A 27896-nucleotide genomic window follows, 5' to 3' on the forward strand; every position below is an offset into this window, starting at 1 on the left:
AATACCTAAGACAGACATGGTCTTTTTAAATACCCATTATTACTAGTGAGAACAATCTGTAAAATAATCTTTAAAAATTTAAGTACGAAGCTGTATAGCGCAACCATCGTCTTGTCTTAGTTTCCTCCCTTTTATCTTACGCACAGGTTGGGAGGTGACAAGGTTCACGATCTGTATCGATGTAAGTTAGAAGTGTAAACATATAATTTGTGTGCTGTACAGTAACTCCGGTTATTTTCTCTGCAACCATATCAGAATATTTGGTAGCATATACACGTGATTTTCTTTTTTCATTTATTTTGATTTGTCACTGTATGTATTAATATGCACGAGATGATCTTCTTATTCTGTATAGGCTTTGCTATAGTCTAGGACTATACTATAGTCCTACAACGTAAGACACATCAGTGATCACCCGATATTTTTTTTTTTGGGGGGGGGGGGATGATGGCACTAGAACAAAAACATGTGCTATGTCTTACATTGTAGGACTGGGCCTTACTACACATTTCTAGTGCTCGTGTAGCTGCACATGTATGCAGTAAATTAATGGAATAGAACAAGTTCAGATATGTGAAGATAGGAGCGTTAAAAGAAAAGGATGTTATAATAGATGATCATACTAGTGCTGGAGTGATTGGATATCACAGGGGCTCGTATCGTTGCTTACCATTGACCTGTCATACATGTACTATATAATAACTTAGTTATTATATAGTACATATATGACAGGTCAATTGTAAGCAACGATACGAGCCCCTGTGTTGGATATATGGTGATAAAGTAAATAAATGTAAATTGTAACTAAACCAAATATGAATGGATGTGCATTTATGTATTAAAGTTTGAATGGAATTGTAGTAAGGTGTAATGAATGTGGCTAGGGGGTCTTTACCAGTTGCCACACAGAAACATTTGTCACACAGTGGGTACTTGATTGTTGTTGTTGTTGTTGTTGTTGTGGGGTTTAACGCCATTTTTCAACATGATAGGCCAGTTTTAATGGTGGAGGAAGAACCCAGAAAACCCCGGAAAGAACCACCGACCCACGAGAAGCTACTGGCAAGCTTTCTCACATGCCCACATTGGCTGAATCTTAGACTCGAACCGCCGCAGACAGAGGTGAGATGGCAGTGATCCGTAACGAAGAGCGCTTTAGACCACTCGGCCACTCGGGGCCCCGGGTACTTGATTGATTCTGTGCACTAATTTTGTGATAGTTTGGATTCCTTCAAGAAATAAAAATTATTGTTTACAGTATATTTCAGTTTTTATTTGGCATTTGTTGCAGACTCTCACACTGTCAGTTGAATTTACCCATATGCATATAGTAAGTTAATTTTTAGTAGGTAAGAGTTTCATTGGATGATGATGTTGGGGAAAAAATAATATTTGTAGTAATCTGAAGAAATCTGGATCTCACTGTAGCCATGTTTATTGTAATTACAGGAGTGTCTTTTTAATGCAGTTATTTTTGTTTGGGGATAGCAGCAAGGTCAACTGGTTTTATACACAAGGCACATTCTACAATATGTTCTTTGTTAGGCAGAGAGATTTTGAGTTTGGTGACTAGCATAATTTTGTAACTTGGGCTATTTGTAGTCAACCATCTGGCAGCTTGTCTTTAATACATGATGGCCCACAGTAGGTGAACAGTGTTTATTTTGTTGATTGAGCATTTGGTTGAATTGTTTGACAAGAAACTACTCCATTACTTCACCAGTATAAGGAAATTCAGTGACAGAAAGAACTTGTGGACTGTTGTGACTCTATGGTCTAAAACTAAGTAATAGAAAGAAGCAAAACCAATAGTGTTTTGTAAAATTAAACAAATAAATTATTTTCCTAGAATACAAAAGTCAAATTCAAAAGGCACTTACCTGTATTGTGAATTAAATTCCAAAACAATCCTCAGTGTTCTCTCACAAATCCAAAAGTTTAGAATGTTCCAAATTAATTCCAGTAGTCCTGTATGCCCCAATGTGCAAGAATGATATTATCCAAAATGTTATTCAATGAGCTCTCAATAATTGTAAAGAAGTGTTTTATTCCAAAACGTCATTGAGCACTTTGTATTTCCAATGAATAATTTAAACAGTTCCTCTCAAGTTAAGACCACTATGGTGGCCTAGTGGTTAGAGCATATGCCTCGGATGCAGGAGGTTGTTGGTTCAAACCCTGGTGGAGTCATACCAGAGACTTTTCAAAATAGCACTGACAGCTGCCTCACTTTGACGCTCATCATTAGGAGGTTAGTGTTGGGACTGTTTGGCCTGGTGCCAGTATAATGTGGCTGGGTGGGACATCATGCAACATGTATGCATCACGATGCCCCAGTGCTAGACATGACTGTAAACTGTCACACTGCAGACATCATAGCGATATGACTGAAAAATTGTTAAAGCTACATTAAAAATCAAAGACACACACTCCTATCAAATTATCTCAGTAAATGACTTAAAAGACTGAAGTTAAAACAGGAATGAACAAATGTTTGCTAACACCTCTTTATATACAAACTGTCACCTGACCTATTGTGTAACAGAATGGTCTGGGAAACTAATGATTTCTAATGGGAATTTATTACTAATTCTGCTTTGAATTTAAATTCAAGTAAACATCTTTTACAAAAATAAACAACAAAAGTCAGGTCGGGCAAAACTCAACTGCCAGTCACAAAGGTCAAGCACACAGTATAAATTCAATATACAAAACAGGACTAGTCAATAATTTATTCATACATAGGTTCTTTTTTTCTCTCAATCTACCAGTAAGACAAAGTACATGTATATTGCCATACAATAACTGTTGCATAGCTTCGTGAAGAAGAAAAATGCCACTTTAAGAAAAAATCTTGAAACAATCTTGTAGATATGCTTTCATTTGATATGGAACTTTGAAAAAAATCTACAGTGAAAAATTGGGCAGTCATGCATAATGGTCTGTGAATAAGATAACACACCAACTTCTCAATCACACTTTACGATTTCTTTTTAAAATTTGCTACAGAATTTACATGATTAGATTCTAATGTACATTTACATGTTGGGTTAAAATGTATATGCATGATGTCTGGCAAATAAACACATAAGATACCATTTGACATGCATACTAATTTTAAATATACCATGTCATGGCATTGGACAAGACTATGCAGAAAGTACAGAATGCATACATATACGATATGTGTGTGTGTGTGTGTATCAAAGAGGAAATATGTATGACTATCCAAGTGAAGCTAAGAAGCTTGTGAAGATTGAAATAGTCCAATCTTCCATTGGGAAAAACACAATTTTTTACACGAATAAAGGCTTGTAGATTAAAAACTAGATCCTGAGGAATCAGACTTCAAAAAATACTGTTGCTTTTATTTTTATTTTTTTTAAAATGTTTTTCTTGCATTTCTTCTGAAAAAATTTGACTATAACATCTGAAAATCATTGTCTTTGAGATCTTTCTCTATCTGCATTCCTTTTTGCCTGTCTGCTTACTTTATTTTCATGAACCTTCTTATCTTCCCCTGAAAATCAGTTTTACACTTAAGTAATGATGGTGATGATTATTATTGTCATCTTTAAAGCAATGACTAAATAACATGAATGTTTCAAGCCCTAAAATGGAAGCAAATTATGAGCAGAAAAGCAACAAAACTCCAGCCAGAGCTGCATTAATGTGAGAATACTTCAGAACTTTATGGGATTGGTATAGATTTTAAAGGTTGTGCTCACTTATAAGATGCGTCCAGCTGTAAGCTGCACAGACCTAGATCTGTCATCACATAAAGCACTGGCAGATCTGGGTCTGTGTATTTTGTTAGGAGTAATTGTTAGAATAATGACCCAGATCTGCATGTGCATTATGCTATGGTAGATCAGGATCTTTGTTGTTTGCAGTTTGATTTGAATTATAAACAAGTATATATGATATTTTGCTGTGATTACTTAGAAAAACTATTGGTAAATAGTATTGTAATGAGCCAATTTACACCAATACATGTATAGTAATACATGGTAAAATCAGTTTAAAGCCAAGTTCATACCCAAAAGTAAAGCCAGGTTCCTGCTCTTTGAGCAATGGTCATGATTGGTTAAGATAGTAAAGAATAACACTTAAGAATGATCTAACACCAGAGCTAATGAAGGAAATACAAAGCCTTTATGAGAAAATTTCTGCAGAGGAGGCCAGAACAAAATATGGCATTTGGTCACAATGTCCTTACAGACAATGGAAATCATCAGCCGTAAAGCCCATCATGACAGATTTTGTGGATCAAGTTGACTGGACGAGCTTCAAGTGGCTACTGTTTCATTAGTTTCAAAAGTTATAAATGCCTATGACAAGTCAAACAGATGGAAAACATACCTAGACACCAACAACCTCATTGGCTCAGCCTGATGCAGAGCCTGCCAACTGGCAGATTTATGTGGAGTCTCCTCTGAGGATGTTGCACATCATGGGCCTACAAACGTGTCAATAGAGGCAATTCTATTGCAGTCTTCCTTGAACATTCTGACTACTTTTTTGTTTGCAGCATTGTGGAGATGATGTTCATGTGGGTAATTCTTCTTGTCCCACAGATTTAACTCTTCACCCATGTTGTGGTTTAATACTTATGTTTCAATGCAAAGAAGCAGGCTATCAATGTTTGTGTTCAAGAGACTAGTCTTTTCATTTGCATCGCAATTTAATTTAGTTTTAGTAGAAGTTGTGCATCAGGTTCTTTGAAAGATTGAGTGCAGGCATTCATGTGTAAATAAAGAGGTTTGAGTTTAAGTTGGCCTTTGTAGAAAGAAGAGCAACAAGATTTCCATCAAAGATTGGTCATGTTTTAAATGCTTGATAATAATCAGTCAGTCCAGCTTTTCTTCACCTTCTGGTCTGACAAGATTGACATGGAATCACTTTAGCTTCATTTTGCTTTTGCCTTGAGATCAGAGTTCATGTGTATATGCTGTGCGATACACATATTCTGATAAATCTCTAATGCTATTGAATTTTGGATACTCACATTCCTAGCTTCGTGTACAGGCTGCGGTAGTGAACCACATGGTGGTCTTTGTTGAGCAAAGAGGGTACTAGCTTCATGGTACCTGTAGCTACTTGGCTAGCAGTGAGCTTGCTTACTTGACTCATTGGTAGCCAATAAGCCAGCTTTCTTAGACATGCATTGTTTCTGTTGGCCAAGGGATGGTTGTTTGACACATCATGAAGTTCTTCAGGGTATTCAAGGTCAACTTTCCCATTGGAGTGTCTGGTGTGAGAGATTCAAGGTCAGCTGTCCCATTGGAGTGTCTGGTGTGCTAGATTCAAGGTCAACTGTCCCATTGGAGTGTCTGGTGTGATAGATTCAAGGTCAACTGTCCCATTGGAGTGTATGGTGTGATAGATTCAAGGTTGAGCAGCTGCACATTTACAGCATTTTCTACAGGACACTCCACATAAATCTGCCAGTTGGCAGGCTCTACATCAGGCTGAGCCAATGAGGTTGTTGACGTCTAGGTGTTTTCCATCTGTTTGACTTGTCATAGGCAAATCCATGCACAGTGCACATTAGGTTGTTTGCTTTTGTGTAGTGCCTGCTCACGACTGGCTAATATCGAGGTTTGCCCACACTTCTGCAAAGTCTTAGTTGCTCCATTTTGTTTCAGTATAGCCAAATACCAAAAAGAATGTTTAGAAAAAAAATGAAATGTCGAAATGAAAATTTGTCAAATTCCAATAATTTAACTATATAGTCAATCAGCCATATCCATGCATTTTGTTCTATTCATTATAGTTGCATAACCACAGTTTTTCTTCCACATTTTGGGCAAAATCTATGAGCAGAGCCTACTCCAACACCACATTTCCATCATGTCAACACAGCGCAGCCATTTCTGTTCTGTACTGCTTGTAGACTGCAGTATATGCCAGTGCAGTTTTTCACATGTGTTACTTTCATATTAAGCCATGCACATGGTTATACACATTGTTAATATTTCTTTCAGTAATAATTTCTTGCCTTCTCAGAAAACCATATTAACATCCAGTAGTCTGATTTCACTGTAATAGGGTTGAACTAGTGCAGTTCTGGCCAAATGTTTTGTTGCCATCCCCCCAACTCTCTTTTTATGAGCTTGAAACAAGATGGCCCAAACCCCATCTTTCAGGAATAGATGGACAGGGGACAAATCCTGCTGTTTTAAAAGCATTTGATTTACTGACCAATGTTCCATGTGACATAAATGTGTCTGTATCCACTTCATAGCTTACAGAAGTTCCAGATGAGTTTTGCTGAAAATGAAGATCTTGGACACCATTTCTTTAATCAAGTGTTCATTGGAGATGTTGTGGCTAAGATAAAAAAATCATGTGTAAATGTTGTAGTTGTTTCTTTTTCTATTATAAATACTTTTTACGATTTAGCTCTGCTGTATAAGATGAAAAATATAATTTATGGTGGATTGCTTTTTTTTTCCAGGTTGAAGCATCAGTATTTTCCAACTTGCACCAAATGGTTCCTTAGATGAGTCAAATACTTGTGAGGCATAACAATGAATACTTGTGAGGCATAACAATGAATACTTGTGAGGCATAAAAATGAATACATTCAGGATTTTGGTCACAAACTCATTTGCAAAAACATTTCAGGCTTCATGCATGCAATCTGTTGGATCACACAGGAGGCATATTTTTGGTACTATTCAACAGAGAAAGTCAAAGCCATTTCCAGTCTTGGATGAGAAAGTGGACACCAATGATGCATCATTCCAGAAAAATGCTGAGGTCATGGAAAAATTAATTGGCAATTACAGAAACATGTTGGCTATGGCACAAGCAGGAGGTGGAGAGAAAGCTATAGAAAGACACACAGTAAGAAATAAAAAGTTTCTGGCAACAGACAGGGTCAGGTTACTCCTAGATGATGAAGACTACTTTCTAGAGTTAGCTCCTCTTGCTGGGCTAGGCATGGAATATGGTGATGTGGCTAGAGCTGGGGTATATGCTGGTATCATACATTTTTATTCAGTGTTTTATTATCAATTACATTATTTTGCAATTTTTCTAACTGTGAATTCGTTTATTTTTTGTGGTTATCAATTTTCTTGGTTTTGCAAAAATGACATTTTCATTGGCATTTTACATTTGTGGATTTGGGAATGGGGTTCTTTATTTACAACAAAGGATCATTGGAATGGGGTTCTTTTGTTTGAAGGATGATTGTTTGTTGCATCATAAAATTCGTTGTATTTAGCAACCATGAAATCCATAATAATCATCACTTAAAATGGTGAATTGATTATGTATGTTATATATGTAGCTTGACCCTGAGTGTCCTTTCCCTATCATGACAACTGTGGCTTTTACCATTTTAGAAATTGTAGCAGTATATATTTTGCTGTTTAACAAGACCCAAATAAATATTCCAGTAAAAGATAAAACCATCACATTGGTTGACCTACTGTATGTATAATACATGTCACATGACCAAAGGTTTCTCAGAAGTATTTTCTTAAATACATGTTTCAAACATTTTGGTACAAAAACTGTGTTATCTTGGAGTCAGTATTGAAGATGCCAAAGAAAGTTTACAAAATTACAAAGCATAAAATTGTGTGGGAAAAACCTCAACAATAAAATTTGAGTTTTAATTTATCTGTTGCATGTGGGGTCCCAAGTCACCAAGTGGTCTAAGGCCCTTGCCTTTACTGATCACTGCCATCTCACTTCTGTCTGCATGGATTTGAGTCTCGGACTGGCCAATGTGGATATGTGAGAAAGCTGTCAGTAGCTTCTTATGTCTTAGTGGTTCTTACTGGGGTTTTCCCTGGGTTCTTCCTCCACTAGTTGGCCACCATATATAGTCTTGCACTGAGAAATGGCGTTAAACCCCAAAACAACATCTTTTGCAAAAAAAAGTTTTTGGTCAATATGGAAGTAGTAATGTGCGATATATGGTCCGATCTTTTTATTTTGTTTCCTATTATCTGAGTGTATTTTGCTTATTGAAGCTGAGAAAAGTGTGAATAGTTTAAGAGAGTACACTATACTGTAGCTGTGCATATCTGAAAGATAATCAACTGACATCAACTTTACATATTTCTAATTTCCACCATTCTAACAATGAAATAATGATGTACATGCTCATTTTATATCAGATTACTTTATCTTCTGAATAATAATAACTTTGAAAGATTTATTTTTCCAGTACCAAAATTTAGTCTTAGTCTTGTAAATATTGCCTTCTGGAACTAGCATTTGCAGAGTGATTAGTTTAAAATAGTGTAGGAATATGCAGGTTGTCAGAAAGTAAAGCTTACATAGTGCTGCATTTGCAGTTTTATTTGTCTTAATCCGTTGGCATTATATTTTTATTTTTCTTTCTTGAAGGTATTGGCAAGATCAATAACAAATATTGTATGATAATAGCCAATGATGGAACAGTGAAAGGGGGCACTGTGTACCCAATCACTCTAAAGAAACAGCTGAGGGCACAGGAAATTGCAGAACAGAACAGAATCCCATGTGTCTATGTGGTAGATTCTGGTGGAGCTTTTCTGCCGCTTCAGGTAGCCAGAAATCTTTGTATGTATTTACTGAGCTGCTCTTGGGTCTTAGTTGTTCAGTTAACTTATTTTTAGATCACTCACATTTCTTATACAGTATCTCAGGCATCATTGCCATTGGTATATGTATTATCAAATGTAGTTTCTCATAACACCATTACATTTATTGTTATGAAACTTGATATGTACATATATCCAAAGAGTACTACACCACCATAACAAATGTAGGTCGCCATGTCCTCCATTCTGTGATCCACTGAATGTGATCATATTTTATCTTTAGTTCAGTGATTCAGACACTGTTGCATGCATTATCAGGAAAGTTTGTACATGTATCTTCATGAGTAGTACTACATCACACCCAACATAGATCACTGTGACCTACATTTCACACTTCACTGATTATGAAAACTTATGTTTAGGTCAGTTTTAGAGCACTTTTGCTTGTAATAAACAAATTATTTTTTCATGCATCTTGAAGATTACTACACCTCCTATCCAAAGGAAGATAACTCTGACCTTCTTTATGCACAAGGGATCATGTACATATTTAGTTGGATTGCAAAGCCATTTGCAGTTTATGGAGCTTATGGTTTGATGATGTCTGTCCATCTGGCATCAATATAGAGGCTAGTTTTTGTGTTTAGGTCACATTCTCAGATACTATAGCTAATTGAGTCACTTGAATTGGTACGTAAGTGTATCATGAAAACTTCAGACATAAGTGAAAACTTGGTCATCAGTGATATATAGTGCATGGTTCATTGATTCATACCACCCATTGTGTTAAGGTCAGAGTCTTTATGTTAGGATTTGCATTTATTACCTACCCCCTGCTGCCAATTTTTTTTTGGGTACATGCTTCATTTTCTTCAGCTAAATGACCTGGTTGCTTATAACACGGTCAGGTTCTATGGCTCCCAACTACCGTGTTATATTGGGGTCTCACTGTATAATTATATATTTCATGTCCAATACTACACCATTCAATCAAAAATAGCTCAGGATGACCTGTTTTTCATGAGATGGTGATTTGTGTTAACCTTAGCATTTTCTGAGGCACTGTTGCCTGTGAAATCACATAACTGTGTATATAATTGCATCATGAGTACCTCAACCATCATTGAAAAATAGGCCGCTGTGATTCATGGTCCATTGATTTGTGTTAACCTGTTCATTAACTCATTTACTTAGGCAATATTGAATACTGAGTTACACAATTTAATACATAATTTCATCATGGGGAGTACTGTAGCTATGAGTGAAAAATCATATCAATGGGACCTAGATTTCATGGTTCAATTTATTTGAGCTTAGTTTATTTTGAGTTAAGTTACTTTTGATTAGGGTTTGCTTTTAGGTCATTTTCTTAACCACTATTTCTTATTGAGACATATCAGCTGACATTTATATTTGTCAGTCTATGGTTCAGTGGAACCCCAACAATTTTTAAGGTTGGTACCAAATAAATAGAAACGAATTCATGGTTTGAATTCCAGCCTTACCACTATTGGTGGTTTTCTTGATTTCATTGAGGTCAGTATCTCTGACGCTGTTCCTTGTACAGTCATGAAAATATGTGTTTGCATGTAGGTTGCCAGGACTCACTTTTTATGTATAGGTGAGTTTCTCTGATACTGTTGCTTCTGAGACTGAATATATGCTGGGGATTACTGCAATGGGACATTAAAAGTCAGATATAAACATTTATACAAATTCATGGCTGCATGAACACCTCACACAAAATTATTGCTGCAAATATGAACACTTCACACAACTTAATTGCTACTAACACATAATGATTGAAACTGCTTAATTCCTACTCTCAGTTCATAATAGAGAAATATGTGAAATCATGGCTCACTTGTAACAAGCTGCAGATGAATGATGATAAAACTGAAACCATTCTGATTACAACACAAAGAACCTAGGTGTTTCTCTCGACAGTACTCTCACATTGCACCAACATGTCATGAACATATGCAAGGCTGCTTATCTTGAGCTGAGATGCATCAGTTCCATTCGCAAATATCTTTCAGTTGATGTAACTAAAACACTTGTGTATTCATTCTTTCAAGACTGGACTATTGTAATTCAATTCTTTCTGGTTTAGGGGCCCCAAGTGGCCGAGTGGTCTAAAGCACTCTTCGTTACGGATCACTGCCATCTCACCTCTGTCTGCGGCGGTTCGAGTCTAAGATTCAGCCAATGTGGGCATGTGAGAAAGCTTGCCAGTAGCTTCTCGTGGGTCGGTGGTTCTTTCCGGGCTTTTCCGGGTTCTTCCTCCACCATTAATACTGGCCGCCATGTATAGCCTATCGTGTGCTGAAAAATGGCATTAAACCCCACAACAACAACTTTCTGGTTCATCTCTCCAGAAACTTCAGAAAGTTCAAAAGACAGCTGCTCGGTTCATCCTTAGAATACCACGATCAGAGCATACCTCCCCTGCTCTGTACCCTACTCTGGCTATCCATTCGATCCAGAATGAAACACAATTTTTTTTCTCTTTGCTATATTTCACTGACGGACTCCAGTCCAACATATCTATCTGAACTCATTCATGTGTACACACCAGAAAGATACCTTCGCTCCTATTCTGACAATCGTGTACTCATTATTCCCGCTATGAAAATGAAGTCATATGAACAATGTTCTTTTACATACAAGGGCCCAGCAACATGGAATGAATTGCCCACTGAACTTAGACACAAAGACACAATGATCTCATTCAAGAGTGCTCTTAAAACTCACCTATTTCGACTGCAAGAACAAATTTAACGAACTAATAAAGTTTCCTACCTTAAATATTTTCAGCATGTTTTATGTTTTCTAATTTCATGGTGTTTGTTTTTTGTATTTGTATCATTATATATGTTTTTATTAATGTTTTAAATCATTATTATTATTATTATTATTATTATTATTTTTATTATTATTATATTGAACAAGAAATCATTATTTCATGGTTGGTTTATGTCCTAATTATGTATGAAAATATCCTCATGGAGCTGTAGTATGGAATGATATCAATTCTGTTCTTCTAATCAGGCTGAAATCTTCCCTGACAAGAATCAGGGAGGCAGGTCATTCTATAATGAAGCAGTCATGTCTGCCAAGGGTATCCCACAGGTGAGTGTCTCATCACAACACAGTCAAGTGGTTTATCTTCTTTCATCATTTTCTGTAAAATATTATATACTTTGGTCTCATCTGCATTAGTTGATGGATATTACTCTTTCTGTGATAATGGCAGTATTGGCCAACAATGTTAACATTTATGTTAAAACTTTTCAAAGTTATAACATGAATGCATTGTTTACAAGTTTTATTCTGCAAAACTATTTTTTCTTTATCTTGAATAATTTTGGTGTGGTGTTTCTTAAGCATGTATTTAAGTTATTAGTTGTTTATGTACCTCAAGGAACTTGGAAGTTAGTTCAGTTCCCTGGACATTTGGAGCTCCATTTTAACTCACAATATGCTAAAACCATCAATAGTGGCAGAAAACCAAAATATAGAAAAAAATGTCTTTCACTTTTAGCTAATATTTTGCAACACTGTCAGCCTGCTACACCAATCAATGACATGAGCTAACTGTCAATCCATAAAAAGTTAATTAGAACTTTCTACTTAGATGAGCAGCTTATTAGCAAATCCATATTGATATCTCGCTTTGATCTACCATTTCAAATACTAACGTAGTGATATAGGGTTATCAGTGCCAGTTTGCTTGCAGTATCCTTGATTCATCACTATGCCAATAACATAAAGTTTTTCTGTTTATCTCTCACCCAGTCTAGAGCATCTCTGGCTCAGAAACTTGTAAAAATCTGCATGGAATTTTCCAATTTCAGAAAGTGTTATAACAATGACAGTAGGTCTTTTGATGGGATTCTTAGTACTAATATCTTGGATAAATAATTGCAAATAAAATATAAGGTTGGCAGCATAGCTAGAATGTTTTCTGGTTCTTGCTATAAAAAATCATTTTATCATGAAGAAAAGTAAATTGAACTGAGATAAAATAGATCAGTGCTAAAAGGTCAGACATTTACATTGGTTTGTAATAATTTATTTTTCAGATAATTGGAACACTTTAAAAACAGTATTTGTAGTGTAACATTTTTTCAATGTTAACATATCACTTTCTGTGAATCTGATTGGTCCAACTAAGCACCTGAAATTCTTTCAGTTTGCATCTGGGACTATTTATTTACACACAGGAATTGAAAGGTGTAGCACTGAAACTAGAATTTTATGAAATACTGAAATTCATCTTGTGTTATTTTTATCCAAACTCATTTCACTTTAAAAAGCTGTGATAAACAGAATCTCAGATAGGTGATGATTTGACATTAAATTTATGAAACGTGTTGAATAATTTACATATCTCCAATGATCCTACAAAGAGAAAATTATTCAACTGATTTAATAAATTCAATACTAAATCATTACCCATTTAAGATCCTGTATTACTGCTTATGTCTTACATGACAAGACCATGCAAAATCAACACCCATCCCCCATATTCATTGCATTTGGACGAATTTTTACGTTAGCTTTGCTATTTGATACACTCAACCCCCAAACTGTTCTAAACAATTAAAAGGCTGGCCCTCTTGGCTTATCATGGGAGAAATACTATACATGGGTATTTTGCCAGGTAATAAATTTGTTGTCAACTTATCTTATTTTGATCACTGAAGAAACTCAACACAAGAAGTGGTTTGGTGTTCAGTCCCACACTAAGTGAATCAACATTGCTACACCAAAGCTGGTGAGGAGCAATTGTTATGTATAATTGATTTAATTTATATTTGATTTAATTTAATTGTTTGTTTGTTAGTTTTTTAATTTTTTAATTCCATTACATGCTATTGTAATGTAACTTTATTTACTGGAATAGAGTTAGTTCTGACTGTTTTTTTAATTTTATTTTCAAAGTAAGCAAATGATACTAGGAACTTTGTATCAAATAACATGTATCAATTAGTTTTTTCCGAGGATTGACCCACATCCAGGCATATGTTTTGCATTTCAGTCAGTCTTATAATTTATGTTATGATAAGAATTAGCCAGTCGGGCTGTAAACCATTGACACTTAAAGGTGTTTTGTTGTGATCAGTTTGAGTTGAATTTTTAATTTTTCTTCCAATTATTTGAATTCAAGATTATTTTCCCAGGAAATACAAGTGTTCCTTCAAAAGTCTTGGACAAGGAGAGTTTATTGAAATTTATACAGAATTCAGATTGGAATAATATTTTCTCTGTCCAATTCTCAGATTACCGATATACATCAGTAACAAGTGATGTCCTGTTGATGACATCATAATGTAATGATCAGATCATTTTTCATCCAGTCTCTCCCAGAGTTCACAGATCAGTGATGTACATCAGTAACAAGTGAGGTCCTGTTAATGACATCATAATGTAATGATCAGATAATTTTTCATCCAGTCTCTCCCAGAGTTCACAGATCAGTGATGTACCTCAGTAACAAGTGAGGTCCTATTGATGACATCATAATGCACAGAAGACATACAAACATGGTACTAACAGCTACCTCGCTTGGCGCTCAGCATTAATAGGTTAGTGTTAGGACTGGTCAGCCTGGTGTCAGGATAATGTGACTCGGTGGGACATAATGCTACATGTCTGCATCATGATGCCCCAGTGCTAGACATCACTATAAACTGCCACATTGCAGACATCGTAGCTGTATGACTGAAAAATTATTAAAAATCTTATCACATACACACACACACTTAGTGATGCACAGTATACATGTCAACACCAGTGCCATCATTTGTACACATCATACATGCCAAAACCAGAATCATCAATGGTACACAGAATACATGCCAACACCAAAGATATACTATGATTCATTGTTCAGGGTTGGGGGCAGTATCTGGCTTTTGTGATTGTCCCATACCTCAACGTGAAGACTCAGTAAACAATGATCTTTCTCTGAAAACATAAGAGCCCTTCTGAAGCCCTTTGAGGGAAAACTAATCAATGAATTTATTTTCATAACAGTTGTTAAGCCAAGCACATAAATGAATAAAATGCATGCAGTCACCTGTTTTAAATAGACAGATATTATCAAAGTTCTGTAACCCAGATTATGTATGAAATGAATGTCTGTTAAGTACTGTAGTATTATTTATTTTCGTTGAGCTCAATTTTCGTGGTTTTTTGAAGAAAAGAAGGCATTTTCTTGGGTACTTAAATTTTTGGTTTTGCCTGTAAAAGTTTGCATATTAGTAGGTATTTAATTTCATGGTTTAACCTCTACAATTACCCAAAATAAAGAATAAAACTGCCGACACAAATGGCAGTCACTTTAATGTTCAAAGTAATATTACCACCTGTATGAGCACAAATCAAGGACCTGGCAAGTTCAATACTTACACCATGTTTTTGACCAAATGAATAACATCAGTCAAGGCAAAACAACACTAAAACAATACTTCCATCTTTATGAGCACAAATAAAACACCTGTCAAGATTAATCACTTTTGCCATGTTTTCATTTGAGTGCTCAACATCAAAGGAAGCTGATGCAGCCAACACCATCAGGCCAATAGGTTATTAAAGAATAATTAAAGTCACACTTCCACAAGTGGTAAGCTAAACAGGTCATGAATGCCATTAAGGAAAGGATGTTACTGATGACGATCAGTGCACAGCATTAGTAAACCTTGCAACCTCATTAATCAAATCAATTCATGCTGAATGGATAATTGCAGCTCACGCGACAATGAGTGAAAGATAGGACCTAATTATCAGCAGCTTTGAGAATTCAGCAATTTGGGGATTATTTACCTGAGAAGCATTTTTGAGTACCATGAGACTTGATTGACACGATGTTGATATAGCGCCTTTGTCCAAAAACCTGTGAAGTGTTAGCTTTAATACTCTGCTGTAATTAGTGTATATGCATAATGTTTCATTGATAATAGTGTTTCAAGACATAGTTATAGTATTTTACAGGATTGTTCTTTTGGACTAAAATTGCATGGATGAAATTAAATGTGCTTTCAGAAGGATTTAAATATTTCAACAACAGTTGTACTCAAATGAAGGATTGACTTGAATAAGTATTCAATTTAATTTTCATATACTGTTATTTTGTATGATTTTTTTCTTTCATTTTTAGTGTTGTTGTTGTTTGAATACCTTATGCTTTTCTCTATTTTCTCTCTATCCTTACCTCACATATCGATTTAAGGCAGTGAGTATAAAATTACACTATCAGATACCTTATCGAACATGTGCATTGAAACAATGTAAAATGATTTATAATTCTAGTTTCAAAAAGTTTAATATAAAAGAAACAAAACATGTAAATGCTAATATTTAATTACCAGATTACAGTGTTGACCTTGACTTATCAAATACTAGTAGCTGTATTAATCTCTTGAATGAAACACTGTAAGAAAATGGGTGGGGTGGGGTCTTCATCCTATGTGGCTCATTTTTCGTTGGGGGGTTTAAATTTGTGGTTGTGTGCAACAGCAAAAACCACAAATATTGGTACCCCACGAAAATTGATGATACTACAGTAACTACCAATCTTCAAATGCCACTTGTCTCACTTCACATAAGCTACTGCTTAAGACAACAAAATTGATTTTCTTTTCACCACACTGACCACAGACGACTTTACAAATATAGTTATGTATACATTCATTGACAGGTAGCAATTGTATGTGGAAACTGTACAGCAGGAGGGGCCTATATTCCTACCATGGCCAATGAGGCAGTGATTATTCATAAGGTAGGGACCATATTTCTGGGTGGACCCCCACTTGTCAAGGCCGCTACAGGTGAAATTGTGTCAGCAGAAGAGTTGGGTGGGGCAACTTTGCATTGTACGTAAGTAATAATATCATCTATAATAATAAGCATAAAATAAATTATCCCCAATTTATCAGCTTAATATTATAACGTCTCTGGATCCATGTTTTATCAGCTTTATCAACCTCTTTTGATCTGCAATTCATTTAAAGTATTAAACACAACACTATATTAGCAGTGTGATAAAAAAATTTATGACAGTTTCATGAAATAGTTATTACTGAATTCAGTTTAAATTGCTTTCAAAATTTTTTACATTTGCATTTTAGTTCATGTGAATTTTCTTTTTATCTTAACCATTATTAGCTGCAAGTGTAAATAATGATAACAGATCTAATAAAGTCTATTGCAGGAATTTGGAGTTTTCAAGAAGCTTGAGTGATTTAGTAGTCTCTGAGTGATTATGAAATTAAATTGCATCACATTTTGTCAGCTTAAATATTATAACTTCTCTTGGTCCAAAATTTATCAACTTAAATATTATAACTTATTGTTCCACAATTTATCAACTTAAATATTATAACTTCTCTTAATCCATAATTTATCAACTTAATATTATAACATCTCCAGGTCCACATTTTATCTATTATAACAACCTCTCTTAATCTGCAGTTTATCAACTTAAATAGTATAACCTCTCTTGTTCTGCAGTTTATCAGCTTAAATATTATAACCTCTCTTGATCCACAATTTATCAACTTAAATATTATAACCTCTCTTGATCCACAGTTTATCAACTTAAATATTATAACCTCTCTTGATCCACAATTTATCAACTTAAATATTATAACCTCTCTTGATCCACAATTTATCAACTTAAATATTATAACCTCTCTTGATCCACAATTTATCAACTTAAATATTATAACCTCTCTTGATCTACAATTTATTAACTTAAATATTATAACCTCTTGTGATCCACAATGTATCAACTTAAATATTTTAACTTTTCTTGATCCACAATTAATCAATTTAAATATTATAACTTCTCTTGATCCACATTTGTTCAAATATAAGTAACTAAAGTTAAAAGCTATCCTTTTTTAACAAAGCTGTCAATTATAACATCTGTGAAAAATATCTGCCATGCAGTATTTTGCATAAGTTCAAACTTCCCTAGATAGAACAATATTGGGATTAAATATGATGGCCATTTTAGCAAAGTTCAGACAGTACAAAGAGATTTGATAAGTATTAAAACATTTCTGGTGGAAGAAAAATGACTGTCCAGTCTAAAGTGAAAGCCATGTTACAGAAGGGACATTGAGGGAAGTTTCACTGCCTGCATATTATTTCACATACTCTATATTTTTATGTTTTGAAAAGCAAATATTTATGAACATCACAGTGTGAGTGGATGTACCGACTACTATGCCGAAACAGAGGAAGTTGGTTTTGAAATAGGTCGTGACATAATCGCGGGGCTGAATCTTCCTGGTCACCCAGGTCCACAACTAGAACCCCAGTTGCCATTGTATGATCCAGCAGAACTTAATGGTCTCATTCCAGCCAGAAATCAGCATCAGATGGACATGCACAAGGTTGGCAATATGTTAAAATAAGAGGGTTAGATAGTACATGGTAATACTCTTGCTTTGCAATTCTGTAGTCTTATGTTCAATCTAAAACGTGTATTAATAAATGATCACCAAAGATATATCATCCAAAATTACCTAAAAGTGTACTGGTTCAAGTGCCTTGTTTTGTGCTATTCTTTTGGAGAAAATCTATTCAAGTGTTAATATACAGTGTGGGAAAAAGTACCCTGTCACTAGTTATATATAAATCTCTCTACAAGACCCTCCTTATCTCAGATGACCTCAATTTCACATGCCCCTTATCACGCATCCCAGAAAGGGAGATGTCTCCAATCTTTCACTGCCAAACGTGCAGGACAACATAAGGACCTCACAAGTGGTTTCCGTAGGACTTGGTATCATGTTCAGTATACCTCCTTCTTGCCCAGGGTTCTTTCAGCCACAGATGTGGCACTCTTCATTAGGTTGTCAACCTAAGTGCATTCCCAAACTCGTTTATGTCTTTTTTCTTCTTTTGTTCATGATAGAATGCAACAACTGGTTCTAAATGCATTCCATTGGAGAGACTAGGCAGTCAGTGTTTACTTGCAAGAAGTGTGATTTCACATTCCAAATCACACAGCTTCCATGAAGTTTCTGTGATTCACCTACAAAAACTACAGGCTACAAAACAGCAGGCTAATAGTTGTATCTTGGATCAAGACATGATATCATTTATTATTCTCCTAATTCTCATTCTCGTTGTCGGCAAGGACATCTACTTCATACCAACTGCTCTGGAGGCCTAAGTGGTTATAGTATCTGCCTTGGATGAAGGAGGTCGCAGGTTTGAACCCTGGCCAAGTCATAACAAAGACTTATAAAAATGGTACTAGCACCTACCTTGCTTGGCACTCGGCATTAAGAGGTTAGTGTTAGGACTGGTCAGCCTGGTGTCAGGATAATGTGTCTGGGTGGGACATGATGCTACATGTCTGTGGCATGATACACCAGTGGTAGACATCACTATAAACTGCCACGCTGCAGACACCATAGCGATATGACTGAAATTTTTTTAAAGATATATTAAAAGTCCAAATCACACACAGTCACTACTTAACCATTATAAGATTTTGGTCATCTGTGTCTGGAACTCAGCATTCAAGTAAATAGAGTATGTCTCACCCAGGAACAAGAAATGAATAAATACAATGGTGGATTCATTGCCTATATGCAACAATCCACCTGCTAGAGTATTCCTTCACCTGCTTGGTTTGCTTATTGCAGCAGCAGACATCTTAGACCTATATTGCCTTCTTGGGCTCCCATTTCAATGATTCTGTGGTCCAAATGTAGGCTGAACCTTGAAGTTTCATCTCGAAAGTAGGGAAACCTCACTGGATTCATGTCAGGAATATCTCTGTAATTACAATCTCCATCACCAGACTTTCCAATTCTTGTTTGGTATTTTCTTACAGTGGTGCACACAAGAACACTATACCAGTGTAGGCATCCATACCTCAGTTGCTCTTTGATGAGAAACATTTTTTCCACCAATCACAATAAAAACCTACCATTCCATGATCACTGGTATACTGCATACTGGAGGAGAGGATATTGGGCAAACTAAAGATCTATCTGATGTATGGTCCTTTTTTTATAACACCCATCCAATGATGTTGGATCCTCGCCCAAGTGGAATCTATCATGGTTACTAACCTGGCTGGAAAAGACTCAATTTGAATGGTTCTCAAGATCTTCATTATTTTACTTCTCATATAAGACGTGCCACCTCACTGCACTGTTGAATGACAGGCAGAATCTGCAAATACGTGCCGTTTGTGGACACGTCTGCTTGCAGTTCTATCAAGATGGGCAAGTATCACTCATAACAGACCCTGCTTTCATTGTCAAGAACAGGCTACTGTTCACAGCTAATCAGACTTTGGTAATAAATTCCTGTCTACTCTGGGCACTTTTGATCTCAAGGCCATCTATAGGACCCAGTGCAAACTCTGAAGTGGTATTAAAGGAAGACTGAGCTGTTGCATTGAGGGAGATTATGCTTCTTCGTAACCCTCACAGAGGGAAAGGACGATATATCAACACACTTTCATCATGGAGAAAGTGGGTTATTCGTTCTGCATATTAGAAATAACCCCACACCAATGAATTTGCTTTGCATCTTGGCTCACAAATTTAGGACAGTTGCCGCAAACATTGCATAAGAGTGAAACTGTTGTTACTTGTGCCGTGGGATGGAGTTCCGAGTACACTTCTCCAGCTTTCATCGCAGAGATCTACTTTCTCTGATGGGACCTAAAGCCATTGTGCAACAGGTTACCTTCCTTGGTCATTCAACAACATCATAAGGATGCAGTTTGTTAACTTCTGTTGGATTTGCAGGAGAGAAAAATCCTCCTTTTGAAGCCACTTCTCAACATATGGCATCTATTTTCTTGTTTTGTTATCTGGCTGTTTCACATACCATGGGGGACTGGAGATGGTCTCTCCTGGGTAAGAGGAAGTAACTCTCTCCACCGCTTGTCTATTCTCCTAAGGTATTATAATTGGGTAATTTGAAGAAGAAACCAATTTGTTCTTTTAAAATAGGTTTCTTGAATAATACTTACCCATTCATAATACACTGATACTCTCCCAGCCTCCATGCAGTTACATCAATATGGAGAGTGTGCCTTCCACTCCAGTAGTAGCTCAAGAATTCATGGGATTTGGAGCAAATCACAGGATCAAGGTGAAATCACTTTAACTGCCACTTTTTTTTTCCTGATAAGTTTTAAATCAAGGACAGCTGGGTTCTTTTAGGTATAAGTTGTTCTTCGAAGGTATTATGATCAGGTAAGTATTATTGAAGAAACATTCATGTATTTTAATAGACAAAATTGGTTTATATGTTAAATATGTTATGAAATCTTAATACATTAGGAGTACAACCATTACCAGCTCTCCCAAGTTTTTTGTGTGCACAAAAGTGCTAAATGTCATCTGCCTCCTAGGTGGAAGTCAGAAAAGAGTGATCTTCTCTTTAGATATAGAGCTTGGTGCCAAATCCCATATATACATTACTTAATTTTGATCATGGTAGCAAGCATGCTCTTTTTCAAGACCTTGTAAAATCAATATCCACTTGTGCCTTTTCACCATTTGAGTAATTACAAGGAGTTTTCTCACACCACAGAATTAACCTTCAGCTTTGTTTCCGTCAATTTCTATGCCTTCATCATTGATGAATGCTTTACACAAAGAAATTACAGGGCCCTGCGTGGCTGAGTGGTCTGTAGCACTTTCCTTTACAGATCACTGCCATTTCACCTCTGTCCATGTGGGTTCAAGTCATAGCTCAGCCAGTGTGGATATGTGAGAAAGCTTGCCAGTAACTATCCATGGATCATGGTTCTTACCTGGGTTTTCTCAGGTTCTTCCTCCATTAGTGATACTGGCCACCATGTATAGCCTATCATATGCTGAAAAAGGTAATTGAATCCACAACAACAACAAAGAAACATCTGCTGTTGCTTACATTAAATTTCCATAGTCATTTTGTTTTATATTCTTATCATCCTCTTCACAGCTAATTTTGATGCAGATGATTTTCACTTATGCATGCCATCAGAGATCTTTAATCCCAAGGGCTCAGTTTGATTTGTTGGGATCTATAGCTGCAGAACTACCCTTTTGGGTCATTCAGCAACTTCTGAATTATGCAGTCACATTACTTCTTTAGGATTTGTGGAGTAAAAATTTAGTTATAAGTGATGTCCAGGCATTTCTATATGCTAACTCAGCCCATAATTCTCGCAAGCTTCTAGGCTGCTGCATGTACAAAATTAGGGGACCAAGTATTAAGCCTTTTCTTGAGTAAGGGCTTATAGACACTCCTCTTTTTACCTATTCCTTTGTGTATTATGATTGGATAATGTATTTGATAATACTTACCTAGTCCCAATATAGGCACACCTGCCCAGTCTACCTGCAATTACACTAAAACCTGCTAGATCATGCACATCCTTTCATGTAGTTACTGATATATGAACAGGATTTGGCACCAATTACTATTTTGAAGGTAAGATTAATTTTAACTCACTTGCAATTAGATGGACATTGATTTTTAGCATTTTGTGAGGTAAATGTTGTACTTATAATGTATCATATTTGGTATTATTATTAATATTTGACACCAGAAATTGTTCTTTCCATTTGCACAGAACATGGATATGAGTGGCTCACCTGAACTCACCTGCTCAGGCACAAAATGCTTGCATTATATTTAATGTATTCAACTGAAGAGCCATAATGGTGTGTGTGTGATTTGGATTTTAAACGTAGCTTTAACAATTTTTCAGTCATATCGTTATGATGTCTGCAGTGAGGCAGTTTATAGTGATGTCCAGAACTGGGGCATCATGCTGCAGACATGTAGTATCATGTCCCACCCAGTCACATTATCCTGACACCAGGCCAACCACTCCTAACACTAACATCTTAATGCTGAGTGCCAAACAAGGCAGCTATTAGTACCATTTGTATAAGTCTTTGGTATGACTCTGCCTGTGTTCGAACCAAGAGAGATTGGATGTTTTGCTCTGGATGCCTTATACATATTTTATTGGCTACATTCTGAAAAGAGAAACCTTGAAAAACTGAAGTTTGTGTGATGTTTGATTCTGATTTTTTATTTGTATTTGGTTACATTATTGAAATTAATGACAACTTGACACAATTCATCGTGATATTTATGAACAAATATAACCATTCTGACAAGTATTGGACTGGTTATGTTTTGTATTTAGACCATATTATCACAAAAATGTATTATCACAAAAATTGGGCATTGTTTTGAGTACCAGTCATGATAATATTTTATATAAAGACCATCACAACAATAAGGTGCTGAACTAAACACTAATTGTCCAGGTCATAATATATTGATTTTAAGATTATAGATTAATAAAGGGGCCATTCATGATTTGTTTAATTAGTGTGTTGAACAGAACATAAAGGAACATCAGTAAAGGGGCCATGCTTGGTTTGTTTAATTCAAATGTTGACCAGAACATTAAAGTAGAATAATAAAGGGGCCATACTTGGTTTGTTTAATACAGATGTTCACCAGAACATTAAGGAAGATTAATAATGGGGCTGTACATGGTTTATTTAATTCAAATGTTGACCAGAACATATAAAAAGATTATGAAGTAGAATGCCAATATTTTTTAACTATGTAAACCATGTGTGAATGTATGTACAACCATTGAATAACTTTTTCCAAAGCAACATTGTCATGAAGCTTTTTCATATTTAATTTTTTGAGATTGCTTATATGGTATTATTCCCATGATAAGACAAGGAGGGGGGTGGCAGTCTTGTACATTTGTCCAAAAGTAGGGATTGGTTTATTTTAATACTGGAATATCATTAGTAGATATTTGCCAAACATTGTAAAAATGGGGTGGGTTAATTATGAAGAATAAGATAAATATGGTAATTAATAATTTCTTATTTTACAGGTTATAAGCCGAATTGTGGATGAAAGCAGGTTCCATGAATTTAAAAAGACATATGGTCCATCCCTTGTTACAGGGTTGGCACATATACATGGGTATGTTCACTGAAAATTGTTTATATCATTTGGGACTTTTAATAGTGGAACAGTGATTTTAGTAAATAATAGTTTATACAGTGAAGTAAGTCAAATCTTAGTTATGTAATGAGGCACATTCTAATGAATAATAGCAAATGTAATAAACTCTCATCAAGTCATTTTTTGGGGTCATATTTCAGTAATGGTATTGTGGCTGGCAAAACCCACAGATTTTAAGGCCAAAGAAAGAAAGATCATCCTGTTAAAAAAAAATAACCCTCTTCTCAAATTGTTGAATTTAAGTAATGATGAAAATATTAAGTTTTGCAAACCGAATGAAGTTGATATCCTCAAACATAACTAAATTCAGAGTAAGTCTGAATTTTAATGTAGATGAATTTGTTTTAGATAAAGACAACACAGCATGGTTGCATCAGTATTGTTTGTTGCAACCAGAATGTGATTTCACTTATAAAATTGAGCTATTATTTTGTAAGTTATGCCTGCCATCAATAATACAGGAACATGCAGCAAAATCTTCCCTGCCAGTCCCGTATGGTATTTACATAGTGCATTCCAAAAATCTTCACAGATGCCAGCTATTCAAGATTTTATGGAATTGCCAAAAAAAAAATGGGGGGAGGGGAATTTCACATTCTGATTTTATATTGATGAAATTCCTGAGAATTTTAATTTTGTGAGAAAAAATTGTGATCACTGGATTTTTATGTTCTCACAGGAATGAAGAGAGGTACATAAACACCAAAATGATAGTCTGATGCAAAGAATACATTTCTAAATTTGATAAAACAATGAATTGAACAATAAAAATTATTGATTAGATTGTAAACAGATGGACACAATTGCTGAGATGAAGACTTTTTGGGGAAAACTAATGGCTGATGGTTTGGTTAAAATATTGAAAGATTTGAGGGTTCTAGAATTAGAAGAATGGATACACTATTTTATCGAATCTTAATTGTTACTGGCTGTACATGTAAGTATAGGCACCTTAGAAGATACAATATGATGATTGTAAAGACTAGAAGTTTGTTACTTTTAGTGAACATGTTAATCCATTCAGTATGGGCCACTTTGATTCCATAAAAAGTATGCAACAGTTCATGATAAGTGTGTTCAAGGGTTAGTATCTATGACTATTTGTATGGAACTGCTCCCATATCTTTCCATGGACGCTATTGAAACATGGCATATATTACTGACATGGGGTCTGTATGTGCATAATGTTCTGCCCTCATGTTCTGATTATTTTTCCCCAGAGTTTTATCCATTTTTGATAATTCTTGATAGTCTCATAGCTTTTAATGAATTGCCCATTAACTTTGTAGACATGATAAGCATAACAATGCTCATTATGAAATATTTTTTAACAAGCCCATGTTAGTGAGATGTGTGACATAACACTAATATTTCTGCCACCACCAGCATCATCAACATTTTGTTATGGTCTTGGTTCTAGTATTGTATTTACATATATTTCCTAAACCCTGTGGTAGATTCTCATCATACTCAATATGAATCATTATGAAGCTAAGAGAAATCATTCTGCAACATACTTGTTAAACCCTTTGACCTTGAAGTCAAGGTTATAGTCATAGAAAATGTGCATTAAGATTTTGGTTTATATTATTTCCTAAACCTTTTGATGGATTTATTTCTTCATACTTACGATGAATCCTTTTGAATCTTCTGACACTTTATTCAATGACAGATGCAGTTGCCCCTTTGCCATTGGGGTCAAGATCAGACATAGAATTTTTCTTTTTTTAAATGTCCTTCACTTTTATTTCCTAATTGCCTTGATGGATTTTATTATTGCTTGGAAGGAATCATTATGTAACTGAGACAATTCATTCTGCAACATATTTACTTCCCCGTATTACCTTTGTGTTAAGGCCACAGCAAAATTTGTGTGAAATTTTGGTTAAAGTTGTTTTCTTTGCTTGTATTTCCTAAACCCCTTGATGGATTTTTTTCATATTCGGTATGAGTTATAATCAAGCTAAGACAATATATTCTGCAACATGCTCACTTGGCCTTTAGACCTTGAGATCAAGGTTACATTGTACTTATTTTACAGCAATACTTTTATCATGAGTTTGACATGCAGTCCCTCCAGCAATCTTCAAGTCCTTTAAATCAGCCTATCCACTAATCTTAGGGTTGTAATTGGTTGCCTTTTGCTAGCCAGGTTTCTAACTGGAATTGTTGGTAACAAGGGGGAAATAACTGGTTCAGCTGCTGCCAAAGGAGCTCACTTCATACAAATGTGCTGTGTGAGAGGAATACCATTGATTTTCCTACAGAATACCTCAGAATCAGTTGCTGAACCCTCTATGGACTCAGGTGAGTGCAGCTCAGAATCCTGTCCCTTTTCTTCTGGCAGCCATGGTTTAATGTACATGCACTGTTTAATATCCTGATGGACAAGTTGTTTTCGCATGTGACTGATGAGTTTGTAATTTGGCCACAAACCAAAGCAGTAAGGTGGCATGAAATATCAGTTCATTCACATGTATTAACTGATTTATTATATACTCTAAATTGTTAATTGTATCAGTTTACTCTTACAAATAAAGGTAACAATCTATAAATAAACATGATAATTTTATTCTTTGCTCAACTTCAAGCCTAATTTATTTTAATACATGCTTGAATATATTTTTAGAGTTCAAATAAGTTAATAGAAATTTTTTTTCATACAGATTTTGTAACTTTGGACATTTTTGACAAAAACATTATAAGCATGGTTAAGCATAAAATCACTTTTACTTGGTGAATGAATTTTGTAGCTTATATGTTTTCATAGGTGAATCTTTCGGAAACCGCCTCCGTGAGCATGCTAAGATGATGGCAGCAGTGAGCTGTGCACAAGTACCTAAGATAACAGTCATTATTGGGAACAGTATTGGACCATCCAGTTTTCTTATGGTATGGGCTTTCAGAAGACTTTGTTATCTTTACTCAGGCTTTGGTCATCTTTTCCTGAAAGTAATACTATATAGTCTGGGTTTTAACTATCTGATGTATTTACATAATCAGACAAGCTCTAGCTGGTTTGTTCCTTTGAGTTTGTGCAAATAACTGTTGTCAAATAATTGAAATGCACCTGCTAATTAAGCATATTAATCTGTCCTCACAAAATGTTGTGGTGGATGTTGGAACTCTTTATTTTTTCTTCAAAAATGTATAGAAAAAACACTGTTGGAGTTCTAACTTATGATTGCTATTTTTGTAACTAACTAACCTAGGCCTGTTCTTTAACCAAATCCTGGATCAACAACTTGACATATTACAAAATGGATTGATTAGTTTGGCATTGTAGCCCAAATTGTTCTGAACTGTCAGTTAATCTGTCCATTTTGTAGAACAGTGATAATAGTCACATGATTGGATATTCATCACCAGACAGTCACAGGACAGACAAAGTCACATGTTCTAATCACATGACCAAAACAACTACTTGGAATGAGCAAAGTCACATCTGATTTTTTTCCTCAAAATTGATGAAACATCCGATTTATCCACTAATGGAGCCCTATAATTGGAAATAGCAACAGGAAGTTGTGTTATTCTGTGTATAGTTACAATTTGACAGATATCAAATTTGATTTAGAAATATGCTCTACAGATCTCAGAAATACATCTTCAACCAACCATAACACAACAAGTGAGAATTAGCAGTAATTGTTAGAAAATGATCAATGTGTGCATCCATTTGTTGTGGACAAAATTTTATGAAGTAAATTCCAGTTGTTTGAATAGGTGAAATCAGATCTGAAACTATCCAACATATTTATGCAGGTTTGGGGTATGTTTTAAGATCATTGGTTCTGACTGGTTTTATTCGTAATGGCATATGCACAAATTTCTTAAACAAGTTTTAATCTAGCAAAGACCAGTAGAGCTTATGTGATAGTTCTTTTGTTTATCTCACATCTGTCGTCTTATAGCCCTTTTTGTTGTTGCTACTCTGTGTAAACTACTAGAAAATAAGTCCTGCAATATGTGGTCTTGTTGGTTCTAATAAACATAATGCCCCTTAGTTACGGATGACATGGTTTACAATGTTGAAAATCACTATTTCTCCAGAATTTATGTTTTTTTTAATATGAAATTTTCACTAAAACATCTATTGCATTATGTAGTTGGGCTTTAATTGAAATGGTGCAGATATCAATGCTAGTATGGTCACCATCCTGAAATCAAATCATGTTTTCCCTACTACTCCTGAATGGATGGCCCTATCTGTACAAGATATGCCCTAAAATAATTGTTGTGATCTGTAGTTACTCCAAATAAAATATGATGATCTGACCTCCAACATGGCTACCATAGTGTCTG

General features: G+C 35.3%; 1 protein-coding gene across 1 annotated transcript in view; it reads left to right on the forward strand.

The window, feature by feature from the left end:
* The first annotated feature begins 113 nt into the window (after positions 1-113).
* The window catches only part of LOC149807083 (uncharacterized), a 34998-nt gene continuing 7215 nt past the window's right edge, over positions 114-27896 (forward strand). Inside the window, exons 1-9 of the mRNA XM_089961682.1 lie at positions 114-181; positions 6461-6988; positions 8371-8549; positions 11598-11678; positions 16252-16430; positions 17761-17953; positions 23458-23549; positions 25744-25898; positions 26362-26483. Of these exons, the coding sequence (XP_089817808.1) occupies positions 6580-6988; positions 8371-8549; positions 11598-11678; positions 16252-16430; positions 17761-17953; positions 23458-23549; positions 25744-25898; positions 26362-26483 (1410 nt within the window). The 5' untranslated portion in view covers positions 114-181; positions 6461-6579. The remainder of the gene's footprint in view (positions 182-6460; positions 6989-8370; positions 8550-11597; positions 11679-16251; positions 16431-17760; positions 17954-23457; positions 23550-25743; positions 25899-26361; positions 26484-27896) is intronic.

This window comes from Sinohyriopsis cumingii, chromosome 1 (genome assembly GCF_028554795.1).
Source record: "Sinohyriopsis cumingii isolate HCF-2022 chromosome 1, ASM2855479v2, whole genome shotgun sequence".
Classification (NCBI taxonomy): domain Eukaryota; kingdom Metazoa; phylum Mollusca; class Bivalvia; order Unionida; family Unionidae; genus Sinohyriopsis; species Sinohyriopsis cumingii.